Here is a 19,903-nt window from a genome sequence, read left to right as displayed (position 1 = left end):
TCACTTTGGGAGGCCAAGGCGGGCGGATCACTTGAGGTCGGGAGTTCTAGACCAGCCTGACCAACATGAAGAAACCTCATCTCTACTAAAAATACAAAATTAGCTGGGCATGGTGGCGCATGCCTGTAATCCCAGCTTACTCAGGAGGCTGAGGCAGGAGAATCGCTTGAACCTGGGAGGCGAAGTTTGCAGTGAGCCGAGATCAGGTCATTGCACACTGCACTCCAGTCTGGGCGGCAAGAGTGAAACTTCGCTAAAAAAAAAAAAAAAAAAGAAAAGAAAGAAAGAAATAGGGAATAGGCCAGGCACGGTGGCTCACACCTGTAATCTCAGCACTTTGGAAGGCCAAGGAGGGTGGGTTGCTTGAGCCCAGGAGTTTGAAACCACCCCGGACAACATGGTAAAACCCCATCTCTACCAAAAAAAAAAAAATTGTTTTGAAAAATTAGCCAGGCATGGTGGTACACGCCTGTAGTCCCAACTACTTGGAGGGTGAGGTGAGAGGATTGCTTGAGCCTGGGAGGCAGAGGTTGCAGTGGGCAGAGATTGTGCTATTGCACTCCAGCCTGGGTGACAGGACCCTGTATTAAAAATAAATACATAGAAGGAAAAAAAAAGAAATGGGAATAGCTAGTGTCTGCATGGAGATGATAATACTAGTGAAACCATGCAAGTGAATGAGATAGCCGTGGCAAAATGTGAGAACAGTTGTCAGGGATGAAGTCCTGGGAACACCAACAGATAATGACAGGCAGAGGAGAGGACCTACAAAGACATATTACAGGGTCTAGAGAAGAACCAGGGGAGGAGAGTCACAAGCCAAGGTCATGGCACATTTCAAGATGTTCAAATGCAGCAGAGATATCTCATGAGGTACAGTACTTGAAACTCATGAAAACTGTTAAGTACAAGGTGTTGTTATCACTATTAATGATAATTAGAGAGCACCTCTAATGGATTTTTTTTTTTTTTTTTTTTTTTTTTGAGATGGAGTCTCTCTCAGTCACCCAGGCTGGAGTGCAGTGGTGAGATCTCGGCTCACTGCAAGCTCCACCTCCCAGGTTCTCGCCATTCTCCTGCCTCAGCCTCCTGAGTAGCTGGGACTACAGGCACCCACCACCATGCCCAGCTACTTTTTTGTAATTTTAGTAGAGACGGGGTTTCACCATGCTAGCCAGGATGGTCTCGATCTCCTGACCTCGTGATCCGCCCGCCTCAGCCTCCCAAAGTGCTGGGATTACAGTTGTAAGCCACCGTGCCCAGCCTCTAATGGATATTTTAACTTTAGGGTAGTGAGAATTTAGTTATATCCACAATCTACTGATAACCAATTCTTATTGTTTTGTTGAATTTTCAAAATATATGCAAGTTATACTGAATGCTATAATTACTCCATGATACTACACTGATGTTGGGAACAGGACTCACAATCCCTGCAGAATCTGATTTGTGGAACTGTATATTCAACTTATATATCTGAATACAGGTTCAACTTGTATATCTGAATATGGGTAATAATACTTATCTTAGATTTCTACTGGATTTTAGTTAAAACCTCACAGTAACACCTCCACTAAAGATTTGCAGCATGTGGCTCTTCTGTCTATAGGGAAGCCTGATAATAATGAGAACTCAATGGAGTTACGTACAACAGTCTCCTAGAATTCAATTGATGGAATTAGGCTGCAGCTGTTGCTGTTGCCTCTTTCTCCCTTCCCCTTTCCCCGACCCTTCTTTTGAAACAGGCACTCACTCTGTCACCCAGGCTGCAGTGGTACGATCAAGGCTCATTGTAGCCTTGAACTCCTGGACTCAAGTGATCCTCCCACCTCAGCCTCCCAAAGTGCTGGGATTACAGGCATGAGTCACCAGGCCCAGCCACCTGCAGCCTTTTTAAAGGCTCAGGCCTGTAATCCCAGCACTTTCGGAGGCCAAGGCATGAGGATCACTTGAGCCCAGGAGGTAAAGGCTGCAGTGAGCCATGATAGTGCCACTGCACTCCAATCTGGGCAACAGACTAGGGTGAGACCCTGTCTTAAAAGAAAAAGGCTGCAGAGTTTACTCTCAGTGGGTGGGTGCACCAAAGTCCTGGTGAGGAGTTGCTAGTGTTGTGGAATGAGAGAATGTTGTGACTGAGTGTTCAGCACTCTTAAACTGGATTTAACAATCCTAAGAGGACTTATTTTTATTTGTTTATTTATTTATTTATTTTTGAGACAGAGTTTCACTCTGTCGCCCAGGCTGGAGGGCAGTGGTGCAATTTCAGCTCACTGCAACCTCCACCTCCCAGGTTCAAGCGATTCTCCTGCCTCAGCCTCCCGAGTAGGTGGGATTACAGGCAGGCACCACCACACCCAGTTAATTTTTGCATTTTTAGTAGACACGGGGTCTCACCATGTTGCCCAGCTGGTCTCTAACTCCTGGCCTCATGAGATCCATCTGCCTAGGCCTCCCAAAGTGTTGGGATTACAGGAGTGAGCTGCTGTGCCTGACCAAGACATGTTCTTTTCTAACAAATCTACCCAAAGGGGTGTTGCTTTCCAAAGTTGAGACCTTGTGAGGCTACAATTTTATTCCTGCATTGTTCATTTCTCAGAACAAGTTTAAATTGTGCTATAATGCCAATTTGCAAACCACACAAGGTAAATATTCTCATTATCTTATATCACAGTTGGCTTTGGTCCCTAACTAGTGTTTTCTAACTTATTAATCAGATTGACCAATTTTTTTTTTTTTGAGACAGGGCCAATTGCAGTGGTGCAAACGTGGCTCACTGAAGCCTTGACCTCCCCAGGCTAGGTGGTCCTCCCACCTCAGCCTCCTAGGCAGCTGGAGCTAGAGGTATGTGCCACCATGCCCAGCTAATTTTTTGTAGTTTTTGTAGAGATGGGGTTTCACTAGGTTGCCCAGGCTGGTCTCAAACTCCTGCACTCAAGTGATCCGCCTGCCTCAGCCTCCCAAAGTGCTGGGATTATAGACGTGAGCCACCACTCCTGGCCACCTATTTGATTACTTGACTGGTACCTTCAAGAGAAGAATCTGCCAATACTGAGACAATAATTGAACAGTTGCTTGGTGAAGTAGCTTTGGAGTTACGCAGACGACATGTGTTTGATTCTCGGTTCAGGAGTGCGGTGTGCCTTTCAGTGAATGTTTTAACCTCTGTAAGCCTATTTACTCAATAAAATGGGATAATATTACTGAGGTTGCAGGTTCCATATAAGGATCAGCAATAGCATATGTGGAACACTTGACACACAGTAGAGCTCAAAAATGGTAGCAGGCCGGGCGCCGTGGCCAAGCCTGTAATCCCAGCACTTTGGGAGGCTGAGGCGGGCGGATCACGAGGTCAGGAGATCAAGACCAGCCTGGCTAACACGGTGAAACCCCGTCTCTACTAAAAAAAAAAAAAAAAAAAAAAACAAAAAACTAGCTGGGCGAGGTAGCGGGCGCCTGTAGTCCCAGCTACTGGGGAGGCTGAGGCAGGAGAATAGCGTAAACCCAGGAGGCGGAGCTTGCAGTGAGCTGAGATCCGGCCACTGCACTCCAGCCTGGGCCACAGAGCGAGACTCCATCTCAAAAAAAAAAAGAGGTAGCAATAGTGCCACTAAAATGGAAATACACTTTCTTTTCATTTTAAGACGGCTTTGATACGTTTGAGAACTAGAAGGGCATTCCACAGACCAACTCGAGGATAATCTTCAAAAGAAAAAATGCTATAAAAATGGTGATAAAGCCGGGCATGGTGGCTCAAGCCTGTAATCCCAGCACTTTGGGAGGCCAAGGAGGGCAGATCACCTGAGGTCAGGAGTTCAAGACCAGCCTGGCCAACATGGTGAAACCCCATCTGTACAAAAATACAAAAATTAACCGGGCATGATGGCGGATGCCTGTAAACCTAGCTACTCAGGAGGCTGAGGCAGGAGAATAGCTTGAACCTGGGAGATGGAGGTTGTAGTGAGCCTAGATTGCGCCACTGCCCTCCAGCCTGGGCAACAGAGCAAGACTCCGTCTCAAAAAAAAAATTTATTTAAAAAAATGATGATAAAGCAGGCACTGCAATAAGATCTTGAGGTAAGCTAACTATAAGCCATTGCAAGTCATCTACATGGCATTTTATTTTTGTAAAAGAAGCATCATCTTAGGAGATATAAATGAAAGACAAACAGCTTAAGTGCTGGTCAATCTTAGTTGGAACTCCACCATTTTGCAAAGTGTTTTAAAATAATAAAAATGATTCTAGTTTTTTTTTCTTTTTTTTTTTTTTTTTTTTGGTAGAGTCTTGCTCTGTCACCCAAGCTGGAGTGCAGTGACACAATCTCGGCTCACTGCAATCTCCACCTCCCAGGTTCAAGTGATTCTCGTGCCTCAGTCTCCCAAGTGTCTGGGACTACAGGTGTGAGCCACCACGCCCAGCTAATTTTTTGTAGAGATGAGGTTTTACCATACTGGCTAAGCTGGTCTCGAACTCCTGACCTCAGGTGATCCACCTGACTCAGCCTCCCAAAGTGCTGGGATTACAGGTGTGAGCCAAAATTTTCGTAATTTTTGTAGAAACGGAGTTTCACCATGTTGCCCAGACTGGTCTTAAACTCCTAAGCTCAGGACATCTGCCCACCTCGGCCTCCCAAAGTGCTGGGATTACAGGCGTAAGCCACCATGCCTGGCCCCTGTAATTGTTATAAGAAGCAAAAGTATCTTCATTGACATACCAGCTCAGACAACAGGTTTGGTCTGTAACAGGGAAGAGATGCAGAAGGGCCTGGCTGCACCATGTTACCTAATTTCAGAAATTATGGGTATAGCTGGAGCTTCCCCTAGCAACCTTTTTTTTTTTTTTTTTTTTTTTTTTTTTTTGAGACAGAGTCTGACTCTGTTGCCCAGGCTGGAGTGCAGTGACGCGATCTCGGCTCACTGCAACCTCTACCTCCCTGCCTCAAGCAATTCCCCCGCCTCAGCCTCCGGAGTAGCTGGGGTTACAAGCGCAGGCCACCGAACTCGGTTAATGTGTGTGTGTGTGTGTGTGTGTGTGTGTGTGTGTGTGTGTGTGTGTGTGTGTGTGTTTAGTAAAGATGGAGTTTCACCATGTTGGCCAGACTGGCCTCGAACTCCTGACCTCAGGCAATCTGCCTGCCTTGGCCTCCCAAAGTGCCGGGATTACCGTCATGAGCCACCGCGCCCGGCCCCCATACTTTTTTAAATGTTTATACTTGTCCTACCTCTCACCTAAGATGGAGGACAGGGATTGTGTTTTATTCGTTTTATATTCCCTAGGTTGGTTATTTATTTATTTATTTATTTATTTATTTATTTATTTATTATTATTTTTTTTGGAGACGGAGTCTCGCTCTGTCGCCCAGGCTGGAGTGCAGTGGCCGGATCTCAGCTCACTGCAAGCTCCGCCTCCTGGGTTTACGCCATTCTCCTGCCTCAGCCTTCGGAGTAGCTGGGACTACAGGCGCCCACCACCTTGCCCAGCTAGTTTTTTTTTTGGTATTTTTTTTAGTAGAGATGGGGTTTCACCGTGTTAGCCAGGATGGTCTCGATTATTTATTTATTTATTATTATTATTTTTTTTTTTTTTTTGAGATGCAGTCTCGCTCTGTCGCCCAGGCTGGAGTGCAGTGTCCTGATCTCAGCTCACTGCAAGCTCCGCCTCCCGGGTTTACGCCATTCTCCTGCCTCAGCCTCCCGAGTAGCTGGGACTACAGGCGCCTGCCACCTCGCCCGGCTAGTTTTTTGTATTTTTTAGTAGAGACGGGGTTTCACCGTGTTAGCCAGGATGGTCTCCATCTCCTGACCTCGTGATCCGCCCGTCTCGGCCTCCCAAAGTGCTGGGATTACAGGCTTGAGCCACCGCGCCCAGCTATTTATTATTATTATTATTATTATTATTATTTTGAGACGGAGTCTGGCTCTGTCACCCAGGCTGGAGTGCAGTGGCGCGATCTCGGCTCACTGCAAGCTCCGCCTCCCGGGTTTACGCCATTCTCCTGCCTCAGCCTCTCTATTTATTATTTTTTAAAGACAGGATCTCATTCTGTTGCCCAGGCTGGAGTGCAGTGGTGCATTCACTTGCTCACTGCAACCTCCACCTCCCAGGCTCAAATGATCGTCCTACCTCAGCCTCCTGGGTAGCTGGTACTACAGGCATGTGCCACCACAGCCGGCTAATTTTTGCAACTTTTGTTGAGACGGGGTTTCAGCATGTTGCCTGGGTTGGTCTTGAACACCTGAACACAAACGATCCTCCAGCCTCAGAATCCCAAAGTGGTGGGATTACAGGCATGAGCCACCGCGCCTGGCTTTTTTTTTTTTTTTTTTTTTTTTTTTTGAGACAGAGTCTTTCTCTGTCGCCAGGCTGGAATGCAGTAGCGCGATCTTGGCTCACTGCAACCTCCACCTCCTGGGTTCAAGCGATTCTACTGCCTCAGCCTCCTGAGTAGCTGGGACTACAGATGTGAACCACCACACTCAGCTAATTTTTGTATTTTTAGTAGAGACAGGGTTTCACCATATTGGCCAGGATTGTCTAGATCTCTTGACCACGTGATCCACCTGCCTCAGTCTCTCAAAGTGCTGGAATTACAGGCATGAGCCACGGCGCCCGGCTTTCCCTACTCTTAACTCCAATATTTTATTTTTTCTTTCTTTTTTTTTTTTTTTTTTTTTTTTTTTTTTTGAGAAGGAGTTTTCATTCTTGTTGCCCAGGCTGGAGTGCAATGGTGTGATCGCAGCTCACTGCAACCTCTGCCTCCCAGGTTCAAGTGATTCTCCTGCCTCAGCCTCCCGAGTAGCTGGGATTACAGGCATGTGCCACCATGCCCAGCTAATTTTTGTATTTTTAGTAGAGACCCGGTTTCTCCATGTTGGTCAGGCTGGTCTTGAACTCCCGACCTCAGGTGATCTGCCTGCCATGGCCTCCCAAAGTGTTGGGACCACAGGCGTGAGCCACCGTGTTGGCCAACCCCATGATTTTTACATAGAGGCATGCAATACATACTTGTGGAGTTTCAACACTCCACAAGTAAAAAAAAAGTTCCAAGTAAAAAAATCAAGATATATGGTCTGAAATGTGGATTATACCTTTGATGACTACATAGCAGAACATTTGAAATATTATCCCAGAAAATACTGGGTGATAGAATCTTTTTAAATTACACATCTAGGCCAGGCGCGGTGGCTCACACCTGTAATCCCAACACTTTGGGAGGCCGAGGTGGGCGGATCGCTTGAGGTCAAGAGTTTGAGATCAGCCTGGACAACATGGTGAAACCCCGTCTCTACTAAAAATACAAAAATTAGCCAGATGTCATGGCAGGCACCTGTAATTCCAGCTACTTGGGAGGCTGAGGCAGGAGAATCACTTGACCCGGGAGGTGGAAGTTGCATTGAGCTGAGATTGCACCACTGCACTCCAGTATGGGCCACAGAGTGAGGCTGTGTCTCAAGAAAAAAAAAAATTACATATCTGGCTCATGGGTTCTCATCAATGGACTTAAAGGAGTCCCTGAATGGAAGTAAGGAGTACTTTAACTTGGATGGGGGAAAAAAAAATAATGTCTTTGTTTTATCTAACATCTAACTGAAATTTAGCATTTTTCCCCATTGTGAATGTAGACAACATATCACAGTAGCATTAGTAATACCTTTCCCTTTGTCACCAATAGAAATCATTTTCATATCACTTTATTACTGTCATGGATTTCTTGAAATATCACTCTACAATTTCTGTAGTTATTAGACCTGCTCTAAGATCTTAATAGTTATTGTGTTAATAAAGAAAAAGTTCCGGCCGGGCGCGGTGGCTCAAGCCTGTAATCCCAGCACTTTGGGAGGCCGAGACGGGTGGATCACGAGGTCAGGAGATCGAGACCATCCTGGCGAACACCGTGAAACCCCGTCTCTACTAAAAAATACAAAAAAACTAGCCGGGCGAGGTGGCGGGCGCCTGCAGTCCCAGCTACTCGGGAGGCTGAGGCAGGAGAATGGCGTAAACCTGGGAGGCGGAGCTTGCAGTGAGCTGAGATCCGGCCACTGCACTCCAGCCCGGGCTACAGAGCGAGACTCCGTCCTCAAAAAAAAAAAAAGAAAAAGTTCCTGCCTGGGTAACACGGTGAAACCCGTCTCTGCAAACAAAAAAAAAAAAAAAAAAAAAAAAAAAAAAAAAAAAAAAAAAAAGCAACAATTAGCCCAGAGCAGTGGCCAGTGCTTGCAGTTCCTACAAGCCACTAGGGAAGCTGAGGCAGAGGATCGCTTGAGCCCTGGAGGCAGACGTTGCCATGAGCCCAGATTGCACCATTGCACTCCAGCCTGGGTGATAAAGTGAGCCCATCTTTAAAAAACAAACAGGCCGGGCGCGGTGGCTCAAGCCTGTAATCCCGCTTTGCCGAGACCCTGGAGGCAGGAGATCGACCATCCTGGCTAACACGGTGAAAGTCCCTAAGAAATACAAAAAACTTGCCCATTGCACTCCAGCCTCGGGAGGGAGGCCGGAGATGGCGTGAACCCGGGAGGCGGAGCTTGCAAGCTGAGTGACTGCACCCAGCCTGGGCTACAACTCCGTCTCAAAAAAAAAAAAAAAAAAAAAAAAAAAAAAAAAAAAAAAAAAAACAAACAAACAAACAAACAAACAAAAAAATTAAAAAGTAAAAGCTGGGCCCTGCGCGGTGGCTCACACCTGTAATCCCAGCACTTCTCCTAGGCGGACGGCTCACGAGGTCAGGAGATCGAGACCATCCTGGCTAACACGATGAAACCCCGTCTCTACTAAAATTACAAAAAATTAGCCGGGCGTGGTTGCAGGCGCCTGTAGTCCCAGCTACTTGGGAGGCTGAGGCAGGAGAATGGCGTGAATCCGGGAGGCGGAGCTTGCAGTGAGCCGAGATTGTGCCACTGCACTCCAGGCTGGGGGCCACAGCGAGACTCCGTCTCAAATAAATAAATAAATAAATAAAAATAAAAGTAAAAGCTTACTATATCACGAACATGTTTTAAAAGTATATTTCCGAATTGTATTTAAATATAAATGGTTTCTTTTGTATTGCTATGTATTTTATGCATTTAAAAACTGAGAAGATATTCATAGCTTTTACCAGACTTCCAAATGGCACAAAATAGGTTAAAAATTATGGCGCTAGAGGCAGATTTATGTGAAGCTAGTAAAATTTAAGCTTCAGGCTGGGTGCCTGTAATCTCAGCATTTTGGGAGGCCGAAGCAGAAGAATCAATGACAGGCCAGGAGTTCAAGACAGGCCTGGGCAACATAGCTAGATTCCCTTCGCACTTCCCGTGTCTCTATTAAAAAAAAAAAAAAAAAGTTAAGCTTCGGGGTCCTCCCTCACTTTTACAATGCCCTTCCAAGCCTCTGTTCCTAAATTTGTATTAGTCATTTAATATGATTTTTCTTAAAGACTCCCAACATTTCTCTTTCTTTCCTTCTTTTCCTTTCCTTTCCTTTTTCCTCCCTCTCTCCCTCCCTCCCTCTCTCTTTCTTTCTAGAAGGAGTTTCGCTCTTGTCACCCAGGCTGGAGTGCAATGGCACACTCCACCTGCAACCTCCACCTCCCGGGTTCAAGCGATTCTCCTGCCTCAGCCTCCCAAGTAGTTGGAATTACACGCACGCGCCACCACGCTCGGCTAATTTTTGTATTTTTAGTAGAGACGAGGTTTCACCATGTTGGCCAGGCTGCTCTCGAACCCCTGGGCACAAATGATCGTCCACCTCGGCCTCCCAAAGTGCTGGAATTACAGGCGTGAGCCACTGCGCCCAGCCTAAGACTCGTGGCATTTCTGTAAGTCTCACACCCCATAACACAAAACTTGGATCTACCCAGAGATTTAACTTGGTGGGCATTGCAGTCTGGGGTTGGGAAAAAAAGGGCTGGCACCACAGAAGTGAGTTCGGAAGGTTTCAGTGAGACGGGACAGGTTTGGACTAAGGACAGGGAACAAATCAGTAGAAATAGCAGGTTCTCGAGAAATAGGTTTAGGACTAGCAAGAATTAGTGTCCTTTGGGAATTACCCCTTTCCCCTGCATGGCTCTTTTGGCTTCAGAGATGGATGTATCTGCTTTATTTTATGAATATCAAGTAGCTCCAAATCCTGTGGGGAAAAGGTTCCTGCTCTATTACTTGTGTTATACATTGCTCTTGAGTCATTTTAACGATTTCCCTCACAGTCTGCCACCAACGATGTGTGGACGGCAGCCAGGGAGGGAAAGAGGCATTTCTCCGATCGTTCCAAGGAAAGATTACCTAGACAAAATCCTCAGCAAAATGACGAGCCAAATCATCCTTAAATTGTGTGCTCACTAGAGGCGAAAAGATGACCGAAAGAGGCCCGAACGCGTGGCTATGGGCGTGTCTGGGGCGAACGCCGGCAGCAGGGGTGCGAGGGAGGACTCGCGGGCTAAGCGCGGCCGGTGGCGGGACGCGAGCGCCATGGCGGAGCGGGGCCAGCGCTGACTGTAGGGGGCGGGGCTCTGGATGCGGCCACGCGGCGCAAGGCCTAGATTTTGAGCCTCGCATCGGCGGCAGACGAAGAAGGAGGAGCCTCGTCCACCCAGGACCCGGTGCCCCCAAGCCTCGCCACCACCAAGGGCTTCCACCACAGACCCCTTTGTGTGCCTGCCCCCGCCTCGGAGGCGCCCCAGCCAGCGGCGCTGAGCACCCTCATTGGTTCAACCGACAGCTTCATCGATTGGCTCTCGAGTCGTCCGGCGTGGTCCGTTTTGCCTCGATACTATTGGCCACCTGAGCTGCCTGTCAAGCCGCCTCGCCAAGCGATTGCCCCGCAGCTCGGAGTCCCTGGAAGCAGTTCCGGGAAACCCCGCGTGCTGCCGGGATCGCGTCTCTGTCCATGAGTGGGGGGAGGGGGTGGCGCGCGCGCCATTTCTAGTCGTTTTCAAAGCGCCTCGCGCTGATTCTCACGGGCCCGGCCGCCGGCCCCGCTCTGCCCTGGTGAGTCTCGCGCCGGCCCGTGGGGGGAGGGGCCGGGAGCCCCGATCCAACCCAACTCAGCCCGGGCTCCGCGCCTGGTCCCGTTTCGTTTGCGCTCCGAAGCCCCGGGGTGGGGGTGGGGACGGGCTGGGGGCGGCTTTGGTCTAGTCCGGCCGCGCGGCTGTGGGCCTAGCCCGGCCGAGACGCCTCTCGCCCTTGCTCTTCCTCCCCCCGCCCCTCCAGCCCGCGGTCCGGCCCGCCGGGCGCTCTCCGCGCGGCCTGCCGGGGCCGGCCGTGCTTTTCCCGCCTCCGCCCGCTGCTCCATGCGGCCGGACCCCGCGAAGGGCCTGAGGCGCCCGCGGCCCTGCCGCTTCTCCCCGCCGGAGCCGCTTCGCTCCCGCCGCGGCCGGCCTAGCCCGAGTGGGATGTGCTGATGATCCGGACCGGCCTGAGGGGGTGGGGGTGGGGGCGGAAGGCGGGGTGCAAATCCCAGGGTTATCTGAGCCAGGAGAAAAGTTTTGTGTGAGCAGAAACCAAAAGGCCGATTTGTGTGGGAAGCCTCCCTCCCCTCCCACATGCTGCATGCCGCGGGCTGAGATTTGAAGGAAAAAATGACTACTAGAGGCCGTGGAACTTAGGCTCCAAGCGGCGCCTGAAATGGATAATTCTGAGACTGTCAGAGGCGCACCAAATTGGAAAGGCGATCCTTTTTCTTATACGGTAGTAACCGTATTGCCAAAATTTTTAAAAAGCCCAGGGCTTCTTGGAAGGTTCAGTCCTTTCACACTACCTGTTTGAGATTTTTGCAGTCCTCAAGTGGCTGAATTGATGTCTCATGAGTCAGTCGTAGGATGAGAGCTCGACACTGCTAAGCCATGAGATAACCGTTAGTCTCATTTCGTTGGTTCTTTTAAAGCCCGTCTCTTAATATGAAGAATTTGCACAGGGAGGTTCAGAAAAAGTCAGGGAGGCGTTAGTGCTGACATCCCGAATTTCCCAGCAGCCCTTTTAAATCTTTAAAAATGTCTCCTTTTTTTGCAAAAATGTTTAGATCAAATGACTCCCGTCACGTTAGTATATTTGCTGCATCCAGAAATACGGTTTGGCTGTGTGGCATTGTGTTGAATTGACATGAGTTTCAAATGGTCTCATATGACATAAAAAGTCTTTTTAAAATGAGCACTTTGTATTTGGCTTGAAGAGAGAGGGCTTTTCTTGATCCGAAAGTTTTATTTTCTGGAATCTAATTATTTTACGTTTTTTTTGTTAAAATTTACAAACTTTTTTGGAAAAATTTAACCAATTTCAATATCAACTTGTAGAGCCTTTGCAATGATATGGTAGGCATAAATATTTCTGTCTTGTGCTTAATACCCAACTTGTCTTTTTGCTTTACACATACTTAAAAACACCACCTTAACAGATGTTCATTGAACTTTTCTGTTAAAAATTTGCCTCTTTTCTGTGACTAATAGTATTCCTAGGTGCAATGCTATAAGGGTCTTGTGATACTGAGAACTTTTGAGTTCTGATGATCTTAAGGTAGTATGTGGGGATGGGGGAGCATGGGAAAACAGAACTATATGTTCGCAAGGAGATTTTGGGTTTAGGATGCATCTTTATAGAAATAGGTTGTGTTAATCAGTAAACGTATTCATCTCACACAATACAGTTTCTTGATCAAAAGTGTGACAGTTTCGAATGTTTCCGTTTTTGCTAGTTCATCAGAATTTGAAGCTTGCCTTGAGAAACATCCACCCAGAATTTAACCACAGTCTGCGTCTATTAAGGGCCATCAAGTCTTAATAGTGTTTTGTAATTGTGAGGAGTCATGTTATCTCATTTCCAGAGTAACCCTTTGCATTTTCCTTTCTTCTTCCTACTCTGTACTATTACCTCCTTCCCCTCTTGGTCTTCCTCCCTCTTTCATCAACTTCGACTAAGTATCAGTGGACTTTGAAATGAAAAGAAGTTGTTTTAGGCCAGAAGAGTGCACCTGGTGCATTTGCACAATGTTCGATAAGCTGTCTGGAAGTGTGGTTATCTTATGTGTCTTAGTACTTTGTAGGAGACTTGTATTTTCTTTATAGATGACTAGGTATCTTGAGTTTCATCAAGAAAAGTAGGCTTTTTCTTGAGATCTACCTTTATGTCTTTTATTTAGTATGTGTTGCAATGTCTTGTTCTGCTGCCTATTATCTTCATCACATTATAATTTCACCACAGACAAATGCACTTTAATTCCCTGTCTTTTGAGGCAGTATACAGACTGGCCTTGTATGGTTTATTATTTACTCTCTCTCTTCAGGGAATCAGTCCATTTCAGCATTACCTACTGAATGTACAAAATTATTTTTGGTAGGTTAATCTGAGAAATCTGGCTGAAGTTTAGCCTAATTAGGTAACGTTTTTTGAAATATTTGGAAGAAGTTGTCTATTCTTCAGTATGTTTTTACATCTTTATTTTAGTGATATGAAAATTTCAACATGTACCTTTTTTTTTTTTTTTAAAGCAACCTGAACCATAGCTCACTTAGTGTTTTATGTGGACTTAAAACAATTGTTTCGCTTTTAAACTTGGTCATTTTTTCTTTTAAATCTGTGAATGGGAATAGCGAATTAATCTTAGAACAAAAATTAATGTCAAGTTGGTTTTTTTTTTGTTTTGTTTTCATTTTGTGTTAAGTTAGGTGGAGAAAACCCAAACCACCACCATGTTGAACTAGAGAAAACAGGGCACTTATTTTACACTGATACTGTATTTGAAGCAGAGCCAGGAAAATTTGAAAGTCCTTAAATCTTGATTAAGTGGTCTGTGGGTGTTCATTCTGTTTTTAAACCAAAACTTTTTAAAACTGTGTAAGACCTGAGAGCTGAGGGGCTTTTAGGATTTTGTAGTGATTTTGATCTTTTTACCAGGACACAACAGCTGCTTTTGTTAATCAGCAGTTCTACCTTCAGTAAATTAAAGCCTTTATTTTACCTGGTGTACATGAAGTTCCTTAAAGATCTAATGCTTCCATGTACATTTTCTATGGTTTCACAGGATTATTATTGCCAATTTAGGTCAGATACATCACAGGAGGAATAAATTATTATTTTGATAGAGGTTATTAGCAGCATGTATACAAATTAGTTTAGATAAATCATGCATTGTCCTACAAACTAGTTATTTCTGGCTTAATGTAATATAGCTCCTGAATTTTTTCCAGCAGCATAATAAAATGGCTAATCAGGTGAATGGTAATGCGGTACAGTTAAAAGAAGAGGAAGAACCAATGGATACTTCCAGTGTAACTCACACAGAACACTACAAGACACTGATAGAGGCAGGCCTCCCACAGAAGGTGGCAGAAAGACTTGATGAAATATTTCAGACAGGTATAATATGCATTTCTTGTTTCTGACTGGTTATGAAAGTGAGGGCAAACCACTTTGAATTTTATAGATTTTTAAGGTTAAATAATACTTATTGTTTCTGATCTGTAGAGCTGAATGTTTGTTACTTTCCCTTCATTGAAGGCATATTGGGTTTGACTTTGATACTCCTTATTTCATTATTTTGAAGCCTTCTTAGTGTTGAATATGCAGTCTTAGTTGTTTCAGAACAGCACATCAATTTGTCTTAGATTTACCACCCATTAAAATGTATGTTTCTGCATACCAAATTTTACATTTTTTTCTTAATCGAAATCAGTCATCATTTTGCTTTTACTTTTCTACTTTTAGCTTCTTAAAGTGATTGTTAAATCAGCTTAGGTCTGATTAGGTGGCATAATAAGATGATAGTTAGACTGTATCGTCTGAAACCATAATAAATGTCAGACTCCTTGAGAGTTTGTGGCTTGTCTAGTTTCTAATAGAAATCCACATCTCTCCATAATTTGGAAGTGTTTGGTTTGTAACAGCTGCTTTTTTTTTTTTTTTTTAAATCCAGAAGTGCCATGGTTAAGTGCTTAAGCAAATTTGAACATCTTTATATGGTTGGTTGTAAGTGGTTTGAAGTTTTAAAGAGGGAGAGAAATATTTACCCTTAGGGAGCGTTGTTCATAAATAAATGTGTCCTCCTCCTCTGGGGACATAGATGGAAACTTTCTTCCTCTGTGTTGTGTGTGCCTATTCAGATTCTGAGAGAGAATTGAATTGTCTCACTCACAAATGTGTCTTAAGTACAGTAGTAACAAATAGCTGGTTATTTTTTTTTTTTGTCCTTAAAAAATTTTTAAATCTGGGAAGCTTAGTATAATTTTAGACATTAAAATGACTTATAAAAATGACTCCTGGGTCATGGTCTTATTTGAAAATCAGTCCTCAGGAACTTTCTGTGACATTCTGCCATAGAGAATTGGCAGTGATCTGCTTAGAGATGCTCTCCTGTAGAGTGTTTTGTTATCGGTAAGAGGCTGATGGTTGGTCGTAGGCTTGGTTTGACAAAATGGATTGATGGGTGTCCTGAGTTGTGGCTTTGGGTGGTGGTATGGAATATTCAAGTAAGGCAACTCCAGTTATTTACACATGCTCATTTTGAGCTTTTGAAACAAATCATGGCAACTTTTTAAAAAAGTAACTTTGGAAGTGGCATTACATTTATTTAAAATTTACTATATGGAATAAAGTTCTTTTTGGCTTTATCAAAATGGAGTCACTTTTCATGTTCATATGAACTTGGGGGTTTTATTCTACGAAATACTTCCATTTTTACATTGGATCAATTCTGAAATATATTCCATATATATAAATATGACATAAACTTAACAGACTTAAGAAATTATATTTTAAACTTAGTAGATGTTCTCTGTGCAGTTGAATATACTACATATATGAAATGCAGTGTATGTATTTTCTGTCGAGTTTACTTGTAAGTCCATAAAGTCTTTATTGCCATTTGAAAAAGATTGTCATTCTTGACAGTCAGTGTGAATGCCACAGCATCTTTTAAATCTCAGCTTATCACTTCAGAAAAACAAAGAATGCCTTAAAGTATGACTTTCAGAATTGATTAATCAAGCTGCACTTGCATTTGTAGAAGTTTAAAATTATGCCTTTCCGCATTCTGACTGCAGCAAAGTGGATGCTCAGATAAACAAATGCTTTTCAGTTTATCTTTGGTGTTCAGGAGAGAAAGTCTTTTGACACTTTTTGGAGAGTGGAAAGAATTACTTGGTAAAATTTGTTTTCACATTTTCCTCCACCTCTTAAGTGGTTAGCATCAACTGTAACCGTCTGTAATCTGAAGGTTTATCCTTGGAAAATACAGTGTATTCTTATCACTCTAATATAAACCAAAATTTGTTATATTAATGCATAATCTGTAATACAGTATGTACGTCAGGTTTAACCTTCAAGACTTGTACCTTTGGGGTAGTGGGAAATGGATATTAGGATTTGGTGGGGACGGTTTGTGGATATGGAGATTGAAATTCATGTTTTTGGTTGTTGACATTTTATCTTTATTTTCATATTTGTACTGGACCTTTCTATGTAGTATTTGGATAGCTGCATATATGCATATAGTTAAATGAAAATATAGTTTGTTAGTGATCATATTGAATATACCAATTCTTGATTAAACATCAGTAGAGCTTAGATTACCCCTTTTGTTGGAATAACGTTACCCCTTTTCAATTTAATTTTTAGGATTGGTAGCTTATGTCGATCTTGATGAAAGAGCAATTGATGCTCTCAGGGAATTTAATGAAGAAGGAGCTCTGTCTGTACTACAGCAGTTCAAGGAAAGTGACTTATCACATGTTCAGGTAAGGTCATTACTCAGAAATGTCTTTGAACAATTAGTGATCTGAAATTATTTTACTATTACTTTTTTTTCCTGTGGAGAAGTGGTGTTTTTTGTTTTTGACTACCTCTTCTTTTAAAAAATTAGTTTAAAGGAAAAAAAGATCTGCTTGTAGCAGAGTTTCAGAAGCACAAGTATAAAGCAAAAGTTTCCTCCCACCCCCTTGTGCAGTGAGTTATTTTAAAAACTTAAAATTAAAGCCAAGTTTTGATGGTTGTTACTATAGGTTTTTACATGTTACTCAGCTTTTTAACATTTGGGGGTTATTTGATCCTGTTTTGTTACCTTGGAGGAGAATGTAGGTGGGAGGAATAGTTTCAGACATCTGGCAAAGACAGTCTAGATGCAGTCACATAACAAATGGAAAGACTGTGTTTTCCCAGGGTAGAAGGTAAGCTCCCTGAGGTCTATACTGCCTTACTGCTGTCTGCTCCAGTCTCTGGCACTAAGTAACCACTCAGCAAATACTTGTTGAATGAATCAGTGAATATTTTGTTAAAATCCTGGTTTTCTGAAATTTGTATTTAATTATATATCTGATCCTTCAAAGATTTTTGGTGATTCTTTTTATTGAATTACTTGTCTGTTCTAGAACAAAAGTGCATTTTTATGTGGAGTTATGAAGACCTACAGGCAGAGAGAGAAACAGGGGAGCAAGGTGCAAGAGTCCACAAAGGGACCTGATGAAGCAAAGATCAAGGTAAAACTTGACTTGGGTAGTTGTAATGAAATTGCATTTAATGATGAGGTCAAATGCTTCTTTCCATATTTCCTAGAAAGTTTCACTTTTTTTTTTTTTTTTTTTGAGACGGAGTCTTGCTGTGTCGCCCAGGCTAGAGTGCAGTAGCGCAGTCTTGGCTCACTGCAAGCTCTACCTCCCGGGTTCACACCATTCTCCTGCCTCAGCCTCCCGAGTAGCTGGGATTACAGGCATGCACCACCACACCCGGCTAATTTTTTGTATTTTTAGGAGAGACAGGGTTTCACTATGTTGGCCAGATTGGTCTCTATCTCCTGACTTTGTGATTCGCCCACCTCGGCCTTTCAAAGTGCTGGGATTACAGATGTGAGCCACCACGACTGGCTGAAAGGTTCACTTTTTAAAACTGGTGTTTAGAAGTGAAATAATTTAGAGGAATTACATAAGAAGGATAATTTTGGGGGTCAGCACTCAATTGCATGTTTAATGAAAAGCCCTACTTCATACTCTTCCTCATTCCCTGTTTTGTGGTGATGAATGACGTGTATTTATTGATGCTTCTGCTGGTAGTTTCTTGGATTGATCCAGTAATGTCTCTTGGTTCAGTTCAGTTATTTTCCAGCCACTTTGTTTCTTTTCTTTTCTTTTCTTTTTTTTTTTTTTTTGAGACGGAGTCTCGCTCTGTCGCCCAGGCTGGAGTGCAGTGGCCGGATCTCAGCTCACTGCAAGCTCCGTCTCCTGGGTTCACGCCATTCTCCTGCCTGAGCCTCCCGAGTAGCTGGGACTACAGGCGCCCGCCACCTCTCCCGGCTAGTTTTTTGTATTTTTTAGTAGAGACAGGGTTTCATCGTGTTAGCCAGGATGGTCTCAATCTCCTGACCTCGTGATCTGCCCGTCTCGGCCTCCCAAAGTGCTGGGATTACAGGCTTGAGCCACCGCGCCCGGCCTGTTTCTTTTCTCTTGATAAAAAGGTGTTACAACCGCTTTCCTCCTTTTGAATTTTCAGTTACCTCGGTTTCTTTATTTGTAAAATGGGAATGGTAATAGTGACTACCTCAAAATGAATTAACATATTAATGTTAATTCATTAATGTTAATTCAAGTAAGTGAATTAACATATTATAAAGCACTTAGAATAATGCCTGGAATGTAGCAAGAACTATGTAACAGTGAACTGTTATTATTATTACCATTTTATTACTTAGATAAACAGCTTTGAAAGGTATATATACAGCTTTTAATGAAAGACCAGTGAACTTAATTCGTTAGTTAAATGGATGGATGTTCGTGTCTTGCTATAGTGATATACTTTTTTTTTTTGAGACAGAGTCTCGCTCTGTGGCCCAGGCTGGAGTGCAGTAGCACCATTTCAGCTCACTTCAACCTTCGTCTCCTGGGTTCAAGCGATTCTCCTGCCTCAGCCTCCTGAGTAGCTGGGACTACAGGTGTGCGCCACCACACCCAGCTGATTTTTTTTTTTTTTTTTTTGGTCGAGTCAGGATTTCACTGTGTTAGCTAGGCTGGTCTTGAACTCCTGACCTTGGGGGATCTGCCCACCTCACCCTCCCAAAGTGCTGGGATTACAGGTGTGAGCCACCATGCCTGGCCTGTGATAGACTTTTTGATTAGAAATAGTTATTTGGTGTTGAAGTTATTTCTGTTATTATTACATTGTAATATGTAATGAAATAATCATACAACTCACCATAGTGTAGAATTAGTGGGATCCCTGAGCTTGTTTTCCTGCAACTAGATGGTCCCATCTGGGCATACTGGGACGTAGTGACAGATCTTCAGGCATTAGATTCTCATGAGGAGCATGCAACCTAGATCCCTTGTATGCGCAGTTCACAATAGGGTTCACGCTTCTATGAGAATCTGATGTGGTTGCTGATCTGACAGGAGGCGGAGCTCACAGCTCAGGCAGTAATGCCAGCGATAGGGAGGATGAGGAGCGGCTGTAAATACAGATGAAGCTTTGTTCTCACTTGTCCACTACTCACCTCCTGCTATGCAGCCCGGTTCCTAACAGGCCACGGACCAGTATGGGTCTGTGGCCCAGGGGTGGGGAGACCCCTGTTTTACATTACATTTATGGCTCTGTTTCAGTCAAAGGTAGAAGAATGGAAGGCTGAAGGTATGCATCCCTGTGGAATCCTAGTGTTCACCGAACTTGATGATATCTAAAGTCTCTTGCCGTTATGACAATGTGTGATTTTAAAAACCTGGCTGGGCGCAGTGGCTCACGCCTGTAATCTCAGCACTTTGGGAGGCTGAGGTGGGCGAATCACAAAGTCAGGAGATCGAGACCATCCTGATTAACATGGTGAAACCCCGTCTCTACTGAAAATGCAAAAAATTAACCAGATGTGGTGGCCCATGCCTGTAATCCTAGCTACTTGGGAGGCTGAGGCAGGAGAATGGCACGAACCCGGGAGGCGGAGCTTGCAGTGAACCGAGATCACGCC

The 19,903-nt window shown here is 44.2% G+C and overlaps 1 protein-coding gene across 2 annotated transcripts in view; it reads left to right on the top strand.

Moving 5' to 3' along the window:
• Window positions 1–10,845: 10,845 nt before the first annotated feature.
• HNRNPR (heterogeneous nuclear ribonucleoprotein R) overlaps window positions 10,846–19,903 on the top strand; it is a 35,167-nt gene continuing 26,109 nt past the window's right edge. Inside the window, exons 1-4 of one of the 2 annotated variants that reach the window (XM_050791288.1) lie at window positions 10,862–10,966; window positions 14,157–14,322; window positions 16,579–16,697; window positions 17,328–17,435. In XM_050791288.1, the coding sequence (XP_050647245.1) occupies window positions 14,166–14,322; window positions 16,579–16,697; window positions 17,328–17,435 (384 nt within the window). In that variant the 5' untranslated portion in view covers window positions 10,862–10,966; window positions 14,157–14,165. Of the gene's footprint in view, window positions 10,967–14,156; window positions 14,323–16,578; window positions 16,698–17,327; window positions 17,436–19,903 lie in introns of both variants that reach the window. The other variant, XM_050791290.1, reaches the window with a different exon arrangement.

This window comes from Macaca thibetana, chromosome 1 (assembly GCF_024542745.1).
Source record: "Macaca thibetana thibetana isolate TM-01 chromosome 1, ASM2454274v1, whole genome shotgun sequence".
NCBI classification, from domain to species: domain Eukaryota; kingdom Metazoa; phylum Chordata; class Mammalia; order Primates; family Cercopithecidae; genus Macaca; species Macaca thibetana.
Note: the sequence above shows the minus strand (reverse complement) of the source record. Positions and strands in the feature narration are given on the sequence as shown.